This window comes from Girardinichthys multiradiatus, chromosome Y, assembly GCF_021462225.1.
Source record: "Girardinichthys multiradiatus isolate DD_20200921_A chromosome Y, DD_fGirMul_XY1, whole genome shotgun sequence".
NCBI classification, from domain to species: Eukaryota; Metazoa; Chordata; class Actinopteri; order Cyprinodontiformes; family Goodeidae; genus Girardinichthys; species Girardinichthys multiradiatus.
The window spans coordinates 20,261,738-20,279,444 of record NC_061818.1 but is presented as its reverse complement, the minus strand read 5'-3'; the positions used below and the strand labels follow the sequence as shown (position 1 = coordinate 20,279,444).

At 36.9% G+C, this 17,707-nt stretch overlaps 2 protein-coding genes across 6 annotated transcripts in view; one reads left to right on the top strand and one right to left on the bottom strand.

Moving 5' to 3' along the window:
- Positions 1 to 17,707, top strand: part of LOC124864318 (septin-9-like) — a 111,752-nt gene that overhangs the window by 58,988 nt on the left and 35,057 nt on the right. The window lies entirely within an intron of this gene.
- Positions 12,708 to 14,565, bottom strand: LOC124864320. The gene is made up of 2 exons (XM_047359071.1): positions 14,463 to 14,565; positions 12,708 to 13,763 (listed from the first exon to the last, which is right to left on the bottom strand). The coding sequence occupies exons 1-2, from the start codon at positions 14,466 to 14,468 to the stop codon at positions 13,023 to 13,025; spliced, it is 747 nt and encodes a 248-aa protein (XP_047215027.1). The 5' UTR covers positions 14,469 to 14,565; the 3' UTR covers positions 12,708 to 13,022.

Here is a 17,707-nt window from a genome sequence, read left to right as displayed (position 1 = left end):
ATGAAGATTTCATTTTTCATCACGACCTGGCACCTGCTCACAGTGCCAAAACCACTGGTAAATGGTTTACTGACCATGGTATCACTGTGCTCAATTGGCCTGCCAACTCTCCTGACCTGAACCCCATAGAGAATCTGTGGGATATTGTGAAGAGAACGTTGAGAGACTCAAGACCCAACACTCTGGATGAGCTAAAGGCCGCTATCGAAGCATCCTGGGCCTCCATAAGACCTCTGCAGTGCCACAGGCTGATTGCCTCCATGCCACGCCGCATTGAAGCAGTCATTTCTGCAAAAGGATTCCCGACCAAGTATTGAGTGTATAACTGTACATGATTATTTGAAGGTTGACGTTTTTTGTATTAAAAACACTTTTCTTTTATTGGTCGGATGAAATATGCTAATTTTGTGAGATAGGAATTCTGGGTTTTCATGAGCTGTATGCCAAAATCATCTGTATTAAGACAATAAAGGACCTGAAATATTTCAGTTAGTGTGCAATGAATCTAAAATATATGAATGTTAAATTTTCATCATGACATTATGGAAAATAATGAACTTTATCACAATATGCTAATATTTTGAGAAGGACCTGTATATATTTAAACCAAATAAAGATTGATTAAATCTCTCTACCATCGTCAGTATAGTGACGCAGGAACATTTTAGCAGTGTGGCTTTTATTATCTGCTAATCAGGAAGAGGAAGTAAAACCTGTTTTAACGTTTATACAGTCAGTCAAAAGACAGTGCACCCTCTGTTAGTTCTAGGACTTTAACGTATACATCTTCAAAGAAGTACATTGATCTTTGTACTTTGATTTCAAATACACATGCATAAAGCTTGAGGTTTTTTGGACCTGTAAGTGCATATTGTGAAACAGTACTGTGACTTGTAAGAAGTCTGTATCATTTGGTATGTGCTCCCATTTATATGTATATTTAGTTCATATTTGAATGTAGGGTGTAAAATGAACAGTGTGTGATACTTTATAATCAACCATGTTGGGCTGAAAGGTCAGTGTTCTACACACAGCCTAAGAGTGCCCCCAAGTGGTCCTATCATTATTTCAATTAGTAAGAAGTGGGCAATGGCTGAGATGAGATCTTCATGGTCGGATGATCTACAGCAGTACCATGGTTCACTATTTCACAGTATTAATGCAGATATTTATTACACAAAGGGGTTACATAATCTGATTGCTTTTATTCAAATAAGATTAAAACCGAGCAATTATCCCTGCTGCTTATAAAATAATGACATCAATTATTATAGCTACAATGATGTTCTCTATAATATTTGTTCTTTTTGGAGACAGAAATATTTCTATCCAGCCAAATTTGCCTTTAATGCAAGCAAGAGAAAAGTGTATGAACTATTCTAGCCTCCACAGAGCTGGAAAAAACTCCAGTCAGTGCGATACATTCTTGAAGATCTCATTGAAATTACTTTAATATTATATTATGTTATATTATATTTCATTAAAATTACCCATAGAAGGTTATGACAAAAACATAGTTTTTTTTTTAAAACCTTAGAAGACGTTATTACTATGAACCTGCCTATAACTAGAGAAAACTACTGTGCCTCATCAGCCACTTCAATCTCTTAATAAGATTTTAGTTTCACTTTGTCAACTTTGTGTGTATATGTGTATAGATGGACTGTATGTTGTGATGCTAAAAGCCTGCTTTAGCTAGAGTTCAAATTATGTCTGCAACAGTTACATGTGTAGAAAGTCAACGGTGGAGAATTATTTAAGGCTGTATATCTTCATGCAAAAATACAAAATACTAATAAAAACATTTCCCAAAGTCTATATTTTGAAAAGCATTTTTATCAAAAAGAGCAATGGGTATGTGTTTAAGATATTGTGAAAGACTCTCTTTTCCATTATTTCATACTGTTATTTCCTCCAATTACCAAAGTAAGACCATGAAACAAACAAAAAAATTATCAAAAGAACAAAAATGAAACAACAAAAGTTGCGCATACAGTCTCCTAGGCAGTCATCTTGGATAGTTGGGGTATCAGGGATATATATTTGGGTGTATTGATTACGGTTGTCAACATCCTGGGAGTGAGCATCTGAAGTGTTTCTAAAGGGTCTGCTTTGGGAACCATCAGCACGTCGTTGGATTTCATCAATAGAAACCTTCCTGAGTTGGTTCAAAAAGCTGACAGTGATCCTGTATGTATGGTCTGGATCATAGTTTGACCCATGGTTTTCAGATGTCCCATAATGCTGAGTTATGTAGACTTCCTCTATTATCTGCCCAACTTGAAGTCTCCTTTCATTTACCCTAATTAGGATTCGAGCGCTGTTCCAGACTATATTCCCCATCCGGGAATTTACTACATAAGATGGAAGTTTTTCTGATGCAGTTTGATGAATATTGCCAATAGTGTAGTATTGGTAGCCCCAAGGCAGAGGATCTAGCAGCCCCTCCTGATTTCTGTAATGATGGGTGCCATAAGCACGAGAGTTTGGATCAAAGGTCAGTCGGATGACATTGTATTGATCAATCTCAACTTCATTGGCAAACCAGTGAAGCAGCTCTAAAACGTTTGTGCGGTCAGACTGGTGGCAGATGACCAGATCATTGATGGAGTTCAGACTTCTTCGTGCAGCGTACACTGAGGTCAGGGTAAGGAGCAGAGCTACACAGAAACCTCTGATTTTTCTTGTCATCTTCAATCCCTGTAAAGACATTTTAAACGTTTTAGTGCGTATCCTTTCTGTACACTATAGTTTAAAGATTTTAGTACTGAAACAAATGCTGTTTATAAGATTTATTTTTGTTTTTATGTTTTTAGAGTACATTAAAGAATAACACTTAAAGGCTTTTATTAGCAAATATTAAAATTTCATGAGAAACTATTTACAGTGTAGGTCATTCTTTTTCCATACCTTCTCCAATTCTCTCTGAGATGATGGATATCAGCTTTGGGACTAAATCCTGACTAGTTTTCAACTATTCTTGTCTCACTAATGCTTGGAGTTGATGACAGTTTTGTTCACATCTGTTTAATTATTGGCTGTTTGAGGCAAAGTTTAAAGAGAAAATCTGGTCCGTATAAAATGAATCAGAAAGTAAACCTGATTGGTAACCAAAAATGTTTTGTCCTTTTGATCAATTGTACTTTGAGACCTATAACATACTTGTAAGTAGATGATTGTAGAATAAATGTGTACCTAAATAGCCCAAATGACATCTAAGCGTACATTTAAATCTTTTTATTAGTACAAAATGGAGCTTACCGGTGGCATTAGCTGTCTTCTTTCAGATCTCTAAGCTGTGTCTTTCTGTGTGTGTTGGTGTGGGAGAGACAGAAGGTAGGGAGTGTTCACTCTGTTTAAATTTCCTAGTAAATGAAACTGAAAGAGAAGCTAGTCAAGTTTCTGTGAGAGTTCATTTCTGCAGATTTTCTGGTTTTTGTTGTTTTTATGAGCATAAATTAACCCATCGTCAATATACAGAGCTTTGTAAAAGTATTCATTCTAGCTGAACTTCTTTAGTTTTAGTAATTTTACAACCACAATGTATCTTATTGGGATTTTCTGTGATAGAGCAACAGAAAGTGATCTATAATTTTGAAGTGAAATGAAAAGAATAACTGTTGCTAATGCTTTTCTATTAAAAACAAAAATCTGAAAACTGGGATATGAAATTCTATTCAGTCTCCCTGAGTCAATGCCTTTTTGACTCTCCTTTCCCTCCAGTTACAACAGCAGGCCTTTTGAGGTTTCTACCAGTTTCACAAATGTGGAGACAAAAATGTTTGCCCATTTGTCTTTGCAAAAAAAGCTCAGGCTGCACAGAAAGCATCTCTTAAACTTAAAATTTCAGGTCTTGCCACAGATTCTCCACTGCATTTAGGTCTGGACTTTGACTGGACCATTCTAACCCATGAATATACATTGATCCTACCACTCTGTGGTAGGTCTAAATCAGGATTCCAGGATTGCTCTGTATTTAGCTCCATTTGTTTTTCCTCAACCCTGACCAATTTCCATGTCCCTCCTGAAGAAAAGAATCCCCACACCATGATGCTACCACCCCCGTGTTTCTAAGTGGGGATGTTGTGTTGAACTACTGCCATAGTTCTTTTTTTTCAGATGATTGTTTGAACAGCCTTCCCAGAGATGTTCAAAGCTTAGGAGATCTTTAAACCTTTCTCCTTGCTCCTTTCACTTTACAGTTATGCGCTACTTTGCCATACATGAAAACATAGTTCACATGAAATCACTTCAGGATATGTTGAAGCCAGTGGTTGAAAAATGACAAAATGTGAATAGGTTCAGCTGGAAAGAATATTTTTGCAAGGCACTGTTGGTAAAGCAAATCATTGCCAATGTTTTTCTTCTGTTATTGAAATATGAGTTGGGCACAGGTTGTTTGCACACATACTTAAAAAAAGATCACACAGCTGGCTTGTTTCGCTTTATTGCATCCAGTTTACATTGGGAGGGGGGAAAGCAGCTCAACCACTGAGTAAACATAATATAAAAACGCAGTTCCAGCAATACACATTTTCAATCTTAACAATTGTAATGCCCATCACACCCACAAGACAATCAAAAGCACATTTACTCAGAAAGATATTGCTTGATTTTTTTTATTTTTTCAAACATTTTGTCTGTTTTTATCATTGATGTTTAAAAGCACCACTTCTACTGTTAGGTGTGATCGGTTTCTGGGAACATAACTGCTGATATTTTATTTATTTACATTTGTTAGGAAAATCAAGAAAATAACAATAATACACACTGCCAGGACAAGACAAATAGTGCCCAGGTTATCTTGATCAGTTGTTCTTGAATAAGACTGAGGTACGTAGGTGTTCTGGTAAGAGTAGTAGGATCCTTGTAGATGAGTAGACGTGTTTCCATAGTTGCTTCTTTGAGAAACAGTGGCACCCTGTTGGATTTCTAAAACGGACCGTCGTCTGAATTCTCGTAGAAGGTTGGTAGTGATCTCATATGTGTGTTCTGGGTCATAATTAGTGCCATTATTTCTAGGAGTGTCATAATGCTGTGTGATGTAGACTTGTCGTATATTCCATATCCCGTTGCATTCCGTGGCGCTAAATATGATCCGAGCTCTGTTCCATCCAATGCTTCCTCTCCTGGCTTGAACTACATAAGGAGGGAGCTGTTTTGAAGAGTCTTTATGGATGTTACCAACTGTGTAGTATTTGTACCCCCAAGAAGATCGATCCAACATGTTTTGGAAATTGCCGTAATAATGTGAACCATAATCAGAGTCTGGGTTGAAAGTAAGTTGGATGGTGCCGTAATTATCAATATTAACTATGTTGGCAAACCAGCGAAGCAGCTCTAAGATGTTGGTGGGCTGAGGAACACAATTTTTTACCTCACTGATGGAGTTGAGAGTTTTCCGTGCTGCGTATGCTGAGGTGAGGGTTAGGAGCAGGGCTACACAGAAACATGCGGTTTTTCCAGACATCTTCAGTTCCTGTGAAGACATTGCAGATGTTATTGTTTATCTATGGCATGAATTATTTATGGCTATTAGGATGCACCCAGTAAATAACTCAGAGCAGTGTAATTAGTTATCAGTTTAATCTTAAAATGCCACACCTTTTTATGCCCTATGCACCAAACTGATAAACACCAAACTGGTTCAGCTTGATGTTCTTACTGAATAGGGAAGTCTAAAATAGGTTTTGAGTTGATGAATTAACAGCACCAGAGGTATGGATTTGACCTTTTTTTTTTTAGAAAATTTTATAATAGTGTCTTAGGTTTCTACATTAATTAACTTAAATATGTATGACCCTATGAAATAGGTTGTATTACATATTTTAGGATTGACCTCAATTTAGTTCAGGAAAAAATAATTTGGGTTTAAATAAACAGACTGTTAAAAGAATAAAAATGATTTAAAAAGTCTCCATAATTTGTAAAGTTTCTTTTATCTTGTTTTTTTCAGTCACATGCTAGGTAGGTACTGACAAGGTGCTTTAAATAACATGCAAACTTGTTGTCTGACTGATGTCACCAATGTAAATCACAAACTTATTGCCTTTATAGATGTTCACCAAATTATGCAGTACTGCTTAATTTGGTGAACAAAAAAAACCTAAAACCTTTTATATACACAACGAAGTCTAATAATATTGCTAATAACGATTTTATAGAAGTGGGATGAAGTTTAAGATGTGAAATTATTGATTGTGAAATTTACCAGAAAGTAATAATGACTTGTAAGTTTTCATGTTTAGAATATTTCTATTAATAGGTTTGTTGCAGTACGGCCTAAATCTGCAACTTTGGGTTGGAAAATGAAATAGCTTACCTGGATTAGTCAGGTGCTGCCAGGTCCCTAATTTGTGTGGTTGGGTTAATGCTCACACAAGGTTTCCTATTAAACAAATCTCAAGGGAGGAGCTACAGTTGGTTACGGGGGGATGGACCAATTAAAAAGTATTTACGTAATCTAGACGGAAAAAGTTGATATTCTGTTGCTCGAGGCTGTTGAAATTCCTGATCTGAACAAGTTTTTGTTGGTTCATTTACCAGTTGGTGAGTCAGACTGCAAAGGATTTTTAAAAAGTATAAAAGATATGTTTCAGGAGCCTGCATACATGTTGCAGGTGTTATTTTAATGTGTGTTCAGTTCGTGGCTAAACCTTTTTTGTTTAAGAATTTTAAACTACTTTAATTAGCTGAAGGCATGTAAGCATTTTACAGGTAGTGTGCAAGATTAGCCTTTACTAGAACTACTTCCTGTTTGGTTCAGAATGCACTGACTAAAACTTGTGACTGTTAGTGCTTCAGTGTTTGCAAACGAATGTCACAAAAGCACACTGATAAGTTATCACTGCATAGCAGACCAAGTGAAAAGTCGCAAATTGTAGAATAGAAAAGATCAAACTGAAGGCTCTATGCTAGTACCATAACAATGTAACTGCACTTATTTAATTATTTTTAGGTTTTTGGCGTGATCACCTTGGCCTTTTTCTGAACACCTTGAAGGCCTTGACAACTTGACACTGATGAGTTATTTTATTGGAAATCTTACCTTTTATATTATAAAAGTGTCTTGAGATTTCTTTCTACTGTATTTTGGAACTTGTTGTGTGTTTGGAATAAGATAAAACTTGGAGGCCCTCAAGTGTGCTCACTTGTCTTTCTTTTAATACCAGCAATATGAAAAATTATTCCTTTTATCAATTTCCACATATTTGATAGAACATTTTTATTTCTTATTGTCAGTAACAATATTAACGTTCCTCAAAAGATTTCATTTTTAAAATATTGTACCTGGTTTTTTTTTTATTTTTTTTATTTTAGCGTCTTTAACAAGTTAGCACTGTGTTTTGAAAGCAAATCAAACTTAGAAACTTGTTTTTTTGGAAAATAATTTTTAATAAAGCAACGTGTTGCTGCAGATCATTTTCACAAACATAAATCAACCCACATACGTTTGTTGGCTGGAACAAGCCCTTTAAACAGTAAAAGTGTCATAAATGATTATAGCAATTGATTACTGTTTAGTGTTGAAACAAAAGCATCGTCTTTAGATATAAAGTATTTTTTTCCACAGCAATAAAACCTGCATATATAGACAGATATATTTAAGTGTCTGCATTTTTATTTTGGAGACAGGAAAATAAACCATTCTTTATGTAAATCAAATTCCCCACAAATAGCTTATTTGATTGCACCCAGCTTCCTAAACCAAATAGAGAAAGAAAGCAACTACTTAAAACAATATGTTCATCTGCCATTTTCTTATTGCACTTTACCAATCAAAGTCCTACTTGCTTTGTTTTTTCTGATCTAAAGAAGCATTTCTAAGGTTACATTTAGAAGGTGTGAGGGGGTATGCTCTGTCTTCTCTCATTTCTTTTTGTCAAGTTATTTCCTCCCGGCAAAGTGAACCCCTAAAGCAATGATAATGATAAAAATGATAGAAATGACTAAAGCACAGGTTATCCAAACACGTGTCGCATGTGTTTTCTGTGTCATGGAAATTTCTGGTCGGACGTTGGTTGGAGTAGGTAAATTCTTGTAAATGTGAATTATCTTGGTCTCCAGAGTATTCTATTTGAACTCTACTTGCAAGTCTTGGGATTTCATTGAAGGGACGGCTCCTGGGTTCTCGTAAAAGATTGATAGAGACCCTGTATGTGTGTACTGGATCATAACTTGACCCATGCCTGTCATATGAACTATAATGCTGAGTGATGTGGACTTCGTCAATCTCTCTGGTTCCTTGTCTCACTAGAAATACAATCCGAGCTTTGTTCCATTCAGTACTTCCACTCTGGGCGTCAACTACACAAGATGGTAGGGGTTTTGATGTACATCGATTAATGTTGCCAACTGTGTAGTATCGGTACCCTGCAGGCAGTTGTTCTAAAATTCTCTCAACATTTCTATAACGATGTGATCCATAATCAGAGTCTGGATCAAAGGTCAGCTCGATGGTGTTGGACCCTATGTAAACCTCATTGGCAAACCAGTGAAGCAGCGCTAAGATGTTTGTGTGCTCAAACAGGTGGCAATCTCTGAGGTCATCAATAGAGTCCAGATGTCTTTGTGCTGCGTACACTGAGCTCAGAGTAAGCAACACAGCCAGGCAGAAACTTGTCGCTTTAATCGACATCTCTGTTCCTGTAAAGATGTTTCAGAATATCAGTTTTCATCCATGCTGTGCATTTTTCTGTGCAAATCTACTATAATCCTGAGATGTTGACACATAGCAATGTTTTTCAAGCTTTTTGTGTTCCACCTCACTAAATACATTTACCAAGTATTGCAATTCTGTCAAGACATTTTCAAACATCTGTGCAAATATGTTTAAAGTTAAAGGAAAGCAACCCAACCTGAAAATTAAATATGGCTGCCACTTTTTAAATATAGTGATACTTCAAATGTGTGCAGGAATAAGACATGCAATGCTATTGACATGCATTGCTAATAGTATCAGGCTGCTATTGGTAACCATAGTAATCTTGTCCTAGTAATTGAATACAACTAGCAAATGCTGCTGGTTTGTAACTAGAATGTGGTTAAGTTTGGTTTGAACTAATTTCCACATTCAAGTTCAGACTTCAGAGTAGCATTGAAACAATTAATCAGATTAATTGTGATTAATCTATTGAAATAATCATCAACTAATCGTAAACCGGAGTATACAGACTCTAAAACATGCAGCTGAATAAAGAAGTGTGGCCAAATGTTCCCAATAGGTCAATATGCAGTGGCCCCATTACGTACCTGAAAAACGTTGGGCATGAAACGATTGAAATGGCAAAACAAAGGCGAAGGTGTGAAATGATGAGCACTCGGGCTGTCAGCAACACTGTTGGGCAAAGCAAAAAGGTGGGGTAAGTTGATTTGTATTTAAAACATAGATGCTAATAAAAAAATCAATGTACAGGATTTCCTACAGCCCCACGGGCAACACAACAGATTTGATCAACCACCCAACATTTCAACTTGTAGTGATCTAAAGGCAACTAATACGGAAAGAGAACAAATAAAGTGAAGTATTGTGTATAGTACATTTTTGGATATTTAAAATTTTTATTAATTCGTCTCCAGACAGAGCTGTACGCTGTTTTTTCTGAGTTTAATATTTTTCGTTATATAATATCCCACATTTGAATACATTCTTTGTCAGTTGTTTTACAAGATTAATTAACCAGAACGTATTAGGGAAATTTCCATGTTCAAGGTAGTTTACAGTTTAGGTAAAAGGGATTCATTTTTATTAACCGTTTTACAGCTAACTTGCTTAGTATCTACATTGTAAATAGCTGATAAATGTACCAGAGTATAAGAACCACTGGCTTATAGTATTTTTGTTTTAAATCAGTTCTTCATGATTTAAACCATAATTAATTGACACACCTTGCAGGATATAGGCATCTGTTATAAATTAACACAAAAACTGGGTTAACTTGTTGTTTAATTATCTAAATGGGCACAATAAAAGCTATGGGATAGTTTTTTGGCAGTGTAACCACTGTTGGCTTGCTCTTTCCAGTCAAAATATGTCAGGAATTTTAGGTTTCTATGGTAAGTAACTTTATATTCAATTCTCCAGTCCTTATTTTAGTCATTGTCACCCACTAATATTCTAACATTAATGGCTGCAAATGATAGTTTATAACTATACAATGCTCCAGAAATGTGTCTGCCTATGGCCATATTTGATTGTGTTCTCTGCTGACACAGGTAAGTGGTCAGTTTTAAGGCAAACTTTGCACTATTACCGTTTTATATCTGTACTTAAACAACTGTTAAAAACTAAATTTTCTGTCAAACTTAAGACCGATTAACAAGTGCATAACAATATTTATACAAAACAGGAGATTTAGAGAATGAGACATGAACTGTATTCTTGTCAAATCTAGCAAAAATAACTATTTAGCTTTAAATTTGATCTTTTCCATCAGATTAAATCAGTGCATTTCAGTCAGTAATTAAAGATCTTACCTGTATATGTTGTCCGTGATCGGTGTGTTTCAAAGAGCAGTTGTTTGTTACTCTCCTTAAGTTACTGTTTCATTCAAAGCATGTAGGGTTTTCCGTGGTGGAAAACCCTACAGTGCTTCCAGTAGTGAACCAGGTCTTTATGCTGGAGGCAGTTCTTATATTCTATGAAAAACCAGCTGGAGGACTACCTAGGTGAATGTCATTACATCACTGTAAATGCTTTGATGGTAAATATTTGATCCTCCCTTTGTTGTGTTCTGTTTTGGTAGAGAATCACAGTGCAGGGAAATATTTTAACTCCTAAAAGTCCCTTTGTCTCATTATCCTCAGAAGAAAATGCCTTAATATCATCACCTTCATTTATAAATAGGGGTGCACCGATCGATCGGTCAGCTTTACATGTGAAACTGATCTTATCCACAGATCTTATCTACTTGTCTAACCTGTTGTGGAAGTTTTGTTTGTTTTTAAAATGTGAAAAATGAAAGACTAAAGGAACTGCAATTGTCTAAACTTAATTTATTTTTGAGAGTACCACCATGTTTGTACAGTATTATTTTATGGGTATTGTTCAGTGTTTTTCAATTAAATAAGATTGGAACATTGAAGGTGTATATTGTGACCTTATACCACCTGACAGTGTCAGTTATAAAATAAATTGGCATCGGCCAAAATCTGAATCGTCAGCTCAGGCTTTTAAAGATTGGTGATTGGCCAGAAATCTGCAATTGGTGCACCCCTAGTTATAAATGCAGCTATAACCCGGCATTGTTAGTGAACATACTTTATAGGTCTGAACAGGTTTATCACCTGGGAAAGGGATTAATAAACATTTTAAGCAAGATTTAATAACACCGCCTTGTGGCATTTAAATATCAACTCAGTTTTTATGATGTTTCTTAAATTACATTTACAAATGGGCTGTGAGTGGTACTTCATGCAACACTCAACCAAATTTAAGTAGGTGATGGACAATATCAAAACAAAGATGAGAGGAGAGACTGTGAGCTTCTATTATTCCATTGCTGTTCCGACTATTTAAAAAACCCACACGATCTGGATTCCACCATTTCTGCCTTGCCTGCTGATGGTGGTCAGAGGGCCCAGTGGCACCAACTGTATGGCAGCCCCACTTCTGTCGGTCTGCCTTGGGGCAGCTGTGGATACAATGTAGCTTACCACTGGCAGGTTGCAAATGTGTGCAGGAATGGGTGGATGACTGATTGTAGTGTAAAGCAGTTTTGGGGTCCTCAGACTAGATAAATCACTATACAAGTACAGTAAACCAAATGTTACATTTGGTAAAAAGCTAGTTTATCTTTAGTCTACATTAGCTATGCTTACATGGCAAAGTGTGGCTTAATAGGGAGCAGTGTTAGATGTGTTGTTAATTTTGGTTGTAAAAAAGGAAATTGCTCAAACAGCAAGATCCTGTTTTTTGTGTGTTTTGAACTAGTTTAAATGCTTAAAATGTGCATCTGCTTTGAAACTGAGAAATCTAAATAGTCCATAATGTTTGGATTGCACAGTAGCTGTCAATGAAAGTAGCTGTAAATAAAAGTGTTTAATCATATTTTAGTTTATATTATCAAGGTAATTTGTCCTACTTCACGTACCTGGAAAAAATTAACACTTTCTTCCTTGGGGTAACTGTTGTGAACTGCTGAATTTGTGTCAGGAAAAAAAAACAAACTGTAAAATCTGTTATCTGAAAGTTGTAACTTAAGCAAGTGCTGAATTCATAATACTCACTTTTCAAAATTGTACAATAGCGCAATTCCTTAAAATCCAGTAAGACTGGAAGTACACTTGTATTCTCAATTACACAAGCAGCTTACCATGCAGCTTTTTGTGCTGTTGGATAAACTAATGCATACACTGAAGGCACCATACTTTTGGGTATCTTGTGTATAAATGTTTCATATTTTCAAATTTCATTGGGCTGTATCTTGAAACCGCTTTGTGATTGGATCTAATATTTTGATGCCCCCAATCCTCTAAAAATCTATTATCTGTTGGGGTTGAGTTGTGTGGTTAATAAACTGGAGAATTTTATTCACAACCTTATCAGTATTTATTTTCTGACACAGTTGATGTGACTGTGTACTATTGCTGTGTCTCAAATGTGCACGCATTCATGTTTAATAATTCACACTATAGTGCACCTTGCACTTGATTAGGTTCAAATTCATTTCCAGTACAGTTTAACAAATCACCCATCAAATGCTTCAGAGTCAAGTCTCTATAATTGTTTCAGTGAAAAATATGACAACAGAGTGGACATTTTGAGTGTGACACACATTTTAGAAAAATATTACAACTGATTTCAAAGAGGTACGCATTATTTTATATAGAAAAGCTAGTAATTACATTTATAGAATGTTTATATAAAAGATTTATTGATTCCTTTATCACAAATAATTTTGTAGCCAGTTCTAAAAAAGCTAAATTTTCAGAAAATCTTACAATTTAAGGTTTTCTAGCTTTTTTTCAACAATGACAAAGCAACACATTTACAGGTTGGCATAGTGTCTGGAAATATCTTCTTATTTCCTATTATTCATATTGCCTAAGAAAGGCAGAACAAAAATACAAATACAGATAAGAATGGTGATGCAGACATTCTTCCAGAAGTCATAATCATTGTTGTTGGTTCTTGGGTTATGTTGAGACTGTTGGGTGAACGAAACGGACGATCCGTGTAGACGTGTAGATGCGTTTCCTCTCTGGGAACTACTGACAAGTTGTTGGAGTTCATAAATCTCTCTCCGCCTGATTCCCTGTAAAAGGCCGGTCGTGATTATGTATGTATGGTTTGGATCATAAACTGTTCCTTCATCAGAGTGCTGAGTGATGTACACTTGGTCTATTATTTGTCTACGTTGAGGTCCCACGTTGACTCTAATTATGATCCGAGCTCTGTTAAGGTCAATATTCCTCCTGTGGGGTTTTCTTACATAAGATGGAAGTGATTTTGAATCATCTTCATAAAGATTACCAATTGTGTAGTGTTGTAGGCCCCTAGGCAGTGGATCTAGAAATTTTTCAAAATTTTCATAATGATGTGAGCCATAATCAGAGTTGGGGTCAAAGGTAAGCCGGACGTAACCATCAATGTCAACTTGATGGGCAAACCAGTAAAGCAGCTCTAATATGTTTGTGTTCTCAGAAAGAGGGCAGTTGATCAGATCGGTGATGGAGTTCAGAGTTTTCCGTGCAGCGTGCACCGAGCTCAGAATAATGCACACAGCTACACAGAAACAGATTTTTCTTGACATCTTCAATCCCTGTGAAGACATTTTAGGGTTTTCAGTGTTTATCCGTACTGTACATTCTTTCAACTCAGTTACCTGAATGTCTCATGCATAACATTTGTCTTTATTTAGATCAAGACTTGCTGCCTGCAGTTCACAAAAAACCTCAAGCTTTATGCATGTGTATTTGAAATCAAAGTACAAAGATCAATGTACTTCTTTGAAGATGTATACGTTAAAGTCCTAGAACTAACAGAGGGTGCACTGTCTTTTGACTGACTGCATAAACGTTAAAACAGGTTTTACTTCCTCTTCCTGATTAGCAGATAATAAAAGCCACACTGCTAAAATGTTCCTGCGTCACTATACTGATGATGGTAGAGAGATTTAATCAATCTTTATTTGGGTTAAATATATACTACAACTTTGTTCACAAGAGATATTGTAAGAACTGTAAAAATGTATAAAAGGAATTAACATCAAAACACTAAATATGGGTAAAAAAGGAGCTGAAAACGGCCGTAATTGATTGATTGAATGTTGCAGTGCACATCAGATTGGAATAATTTGCAAGCTTGCTCTTTAACACCGGTGTACATTTTTATTTCAAGTTAGACTGGTCCCATATAACAGTTTTTTGTTTTCTTCCCTCGAATATTTGTATTTCTAGGTTCCCATTGTAGTTGAGAATAAATTACGTTCTTTCTGAAATCAGAAATTAGAAGAGCTTACCTGCATTAGTCAGCTTCTGTTAGGTCTGCATCTGGTTGGGGTTTGTGAAAGTAGTGCTTGTCTCTTTTTTTTTTTTTTTTTTTCTTATCAGTTTTGTTTCATGAAAAACGGAAGTCAGTTGAGCAATAGCTTTGACTTGGCACTTATGCTATAGCTGACATTAAAACCACGCCCAGATGTGAGTCAAAGGGATTTCAGCCTAGCGGCCAGACTACTCCTTAGCAATTTTGTTGCACTCTTTTTATAGGGCTGCAAGTAATCTGTCGAGGATTTTTCTGCTTAATCAAGTAATAATCAGATGGCACAATAATTTTTACAGAATTTGAATCAGGTGAAGCTAAATCTATGCCATTTGAGTTCTGGATAGAGCATATTCATTGAAAAGAGTTTTTCATCTTAAATGCAAAATGTATATATATTTTTTTGTAAGTTTTTGGCCGAATTACTGCCCTGCGTGGGTAGTTCTTTGAGCAAATGTCATGTTTTAGTCTGTATCTTCCAGTTAACTATTACTGGATTACTAAATTGGTTGAAGATCATTTAAATAATCAATTAATCACTATTAATCTGATTAATTGTTTCAGCCCTACTCTTTTGTGACGTGAAAGGGGAACCCTGGCACGTAAACTGACAGTGGCTGCAGCGGCCAGGAACACGTACATTGCCAAAGAGTCTGATGTTTTTTATTTCGGCCACTATTAGAGAGGGACGAAACTGTGTCAGAAGAAGAAAGTTGGTTGCATTCAGATGGTGAAGCACAAGTTTTGGGCGCAGCTTCTTGTATGTTAAAGCCGCTACCAGAGCCGACAGCGCCACACAGCAGTGCAACCAGAGCGTTACAGTATACTGGTCCTTCTCAAAATATTAGCATATTGTGATGAAGTTCATTATTTTCCATAATGTCATGATGAAAATTTAACATTAATATATTTTAGATTCATTGCACACTAACTGAAATATTTCAGGTCTTTTATTGTCTTAATACGGATGATTTTGGCATACAGCTCATGAAAACCCAAAATTCCTATCTCACAAAATTAGCATATTTCATCCGACCAATAAAAGAAAAGTGTTTTTAATACAAAAAACGTCAACCTTCAAATAATCATGTACAGTTATGCACTCAATACTTGGTCGGGAATCCTTTTGCAGAAATGACTGCTTCAATGCGGCGTGGCATGGAGGCAATCAGCCTGTGGCACTGCTGAGGTCTTATGGAGGCCCAGGATGCTTCGATAGCGGCCTTTAGCTCATCCAGAGTGTTGGGTCTTGAGTCTCTCAACGTTCTCTTCACAATATCCCACAGATTCTCTATGGGGTTCAGGTCAGGAGAGTTGGCAGGCCAATTGAGCACAGTGATACCATGGTCAGTAAACCATTTACCAGTGGTTTTGGCACTGTGAGCAGGTGCCAGGTTGTGCTGAAAAGTGAAATCTTCATCTCCATAAAGCTTTTCAGCAGATGGAAGCATGAAGTGCTCCAAAATCTCCTGATAGCTAGCTGCATTGACCCTGCCCTTGATAAAACACAGTGGACCAACACCAGCAGCTGACACGGCACCCCAGACCATCACTGACTGTGGGTACTTGACACTGGACTTCTGGCATTTTGGCATTTCCTTCTCCCCAGTCTTCCTCCAGACTCTGGCACCTTGATTTCCGAATGACATGAAGAATTTGCTTTCATCCAAAAAAAGTACTTTGGACCACTGAGCAACAGTCCAGTGCTGCTTCTCTGTAGCCCAGGTCAGGCGCTTCTGCCGCTGTTTCTGATTCAAAAGTGGCTTGACCTGGGGAATGCGGCACCTGTAGCCCATTTCCTGCACACGCCTGTGCACGGTGGCTCTGGATGTTTCTACTCCAGACTCAGTCCACTGCTTCCGCAGGTCCCCCAAGGTCTGGAATCGGCCCTTCTCCACAATCTTCCTCAGGGTCCGGTCACCTCTTTTCGTTGTGCAGCGTTTTCTGCCACACTTTTTTCTTCCCACAGACTTCCCACTGAGGTGCCTTGATACAGCACTCTGGGAACAGCCTATTCGTTCAGAAATTTCTTTCTGTGTCTTACCCTCTTGCTTGAGGGTGTCAATAGTGGCCTTCTGGACAGCAGTCAGGTCTGCAGTCTTACCCATGATTGGGGTTTTGAGTGATGAACCAGGCTGGGAGTTTTAAAGGCCTCAGGAATCTTTTGCAGGTGTTTAGAGTTAACTCGTTGATTCAGATGATTAGGCTCATAGCTCGTTTAGAGACCCTTTTAATGATATGCTAATTTTGTGAGATAGGAATTTTGGGTTTTCATGAGCTGTATGCCAAAATCATCTGTATTAAGACAAAAAAAGACCTGAAATATTTCAGTTAGTGTGCAATGAATCTAAAATATATGAATGTTAAATTTTCATCATGACATTATGGAAAATAATAAACTTTATCACAATATGCTAATATTTTGAGAAGGACCTGTATACGACACTGAGTGAAACAACCGGAGGCAAAGTTGAGCAGTATGGAGCAGTAGCAGCTGTCACAAGGATGTTTCAAGATTTCAAGACACTACCTGGCATCATTTTTTTAAACTTTATGGTAAAATCTTTAGAGAGGGTTAGTATTACCTGCTGAGCCTTGATCCGTTTAGCAACAGCAAGTGATAACCTTTTCTTTGTCAATCATTTCACATCAGATGCTACAGCCAGACCATCAGATGCTCTGGCTGTAGCAACTGCTTTCAACATTCAGTTTTAAAGCAGTTTGCTGAAAAGTTTTCCGATCACAACTGGCTGTGCTTGGTGGGACCAGCCCATCGGTCCCTCGTCAGTTTTACACCTCTCATCCAGGCAGCTCTGATCCTCTTCACTTCAGGAAAGTAGTACAGACTTACGGCTGCTGTCGTAGAAATGCTGCCACCACCAGCTATGCACTGTTTGACCATATTAATGCTGTTTTTATGATAATTGGTTTCTACCTAGTTTATATGATCATTAGTTTACCTAGTTTATATTTATCATTGATGCTCACACAATGAATGACCGAAGAGTTCCCCTTTCACGTCACTTCCGGACGACTTTGGAATTGCAGGCAACAAAACGTGCCCATCTTGTGTTGCTTTTATCATGTCTTTGACATCATATTAGCATTAATTAAGGCATTTGTGGGAAAAGGGTGCCACAGGCGCTTAGATTAAAATTCTACTTCTGACCAATTAAAAAAAACTTGTTTAATATAGAAATGTGGGCTTAATGAAAGTATGTTTAA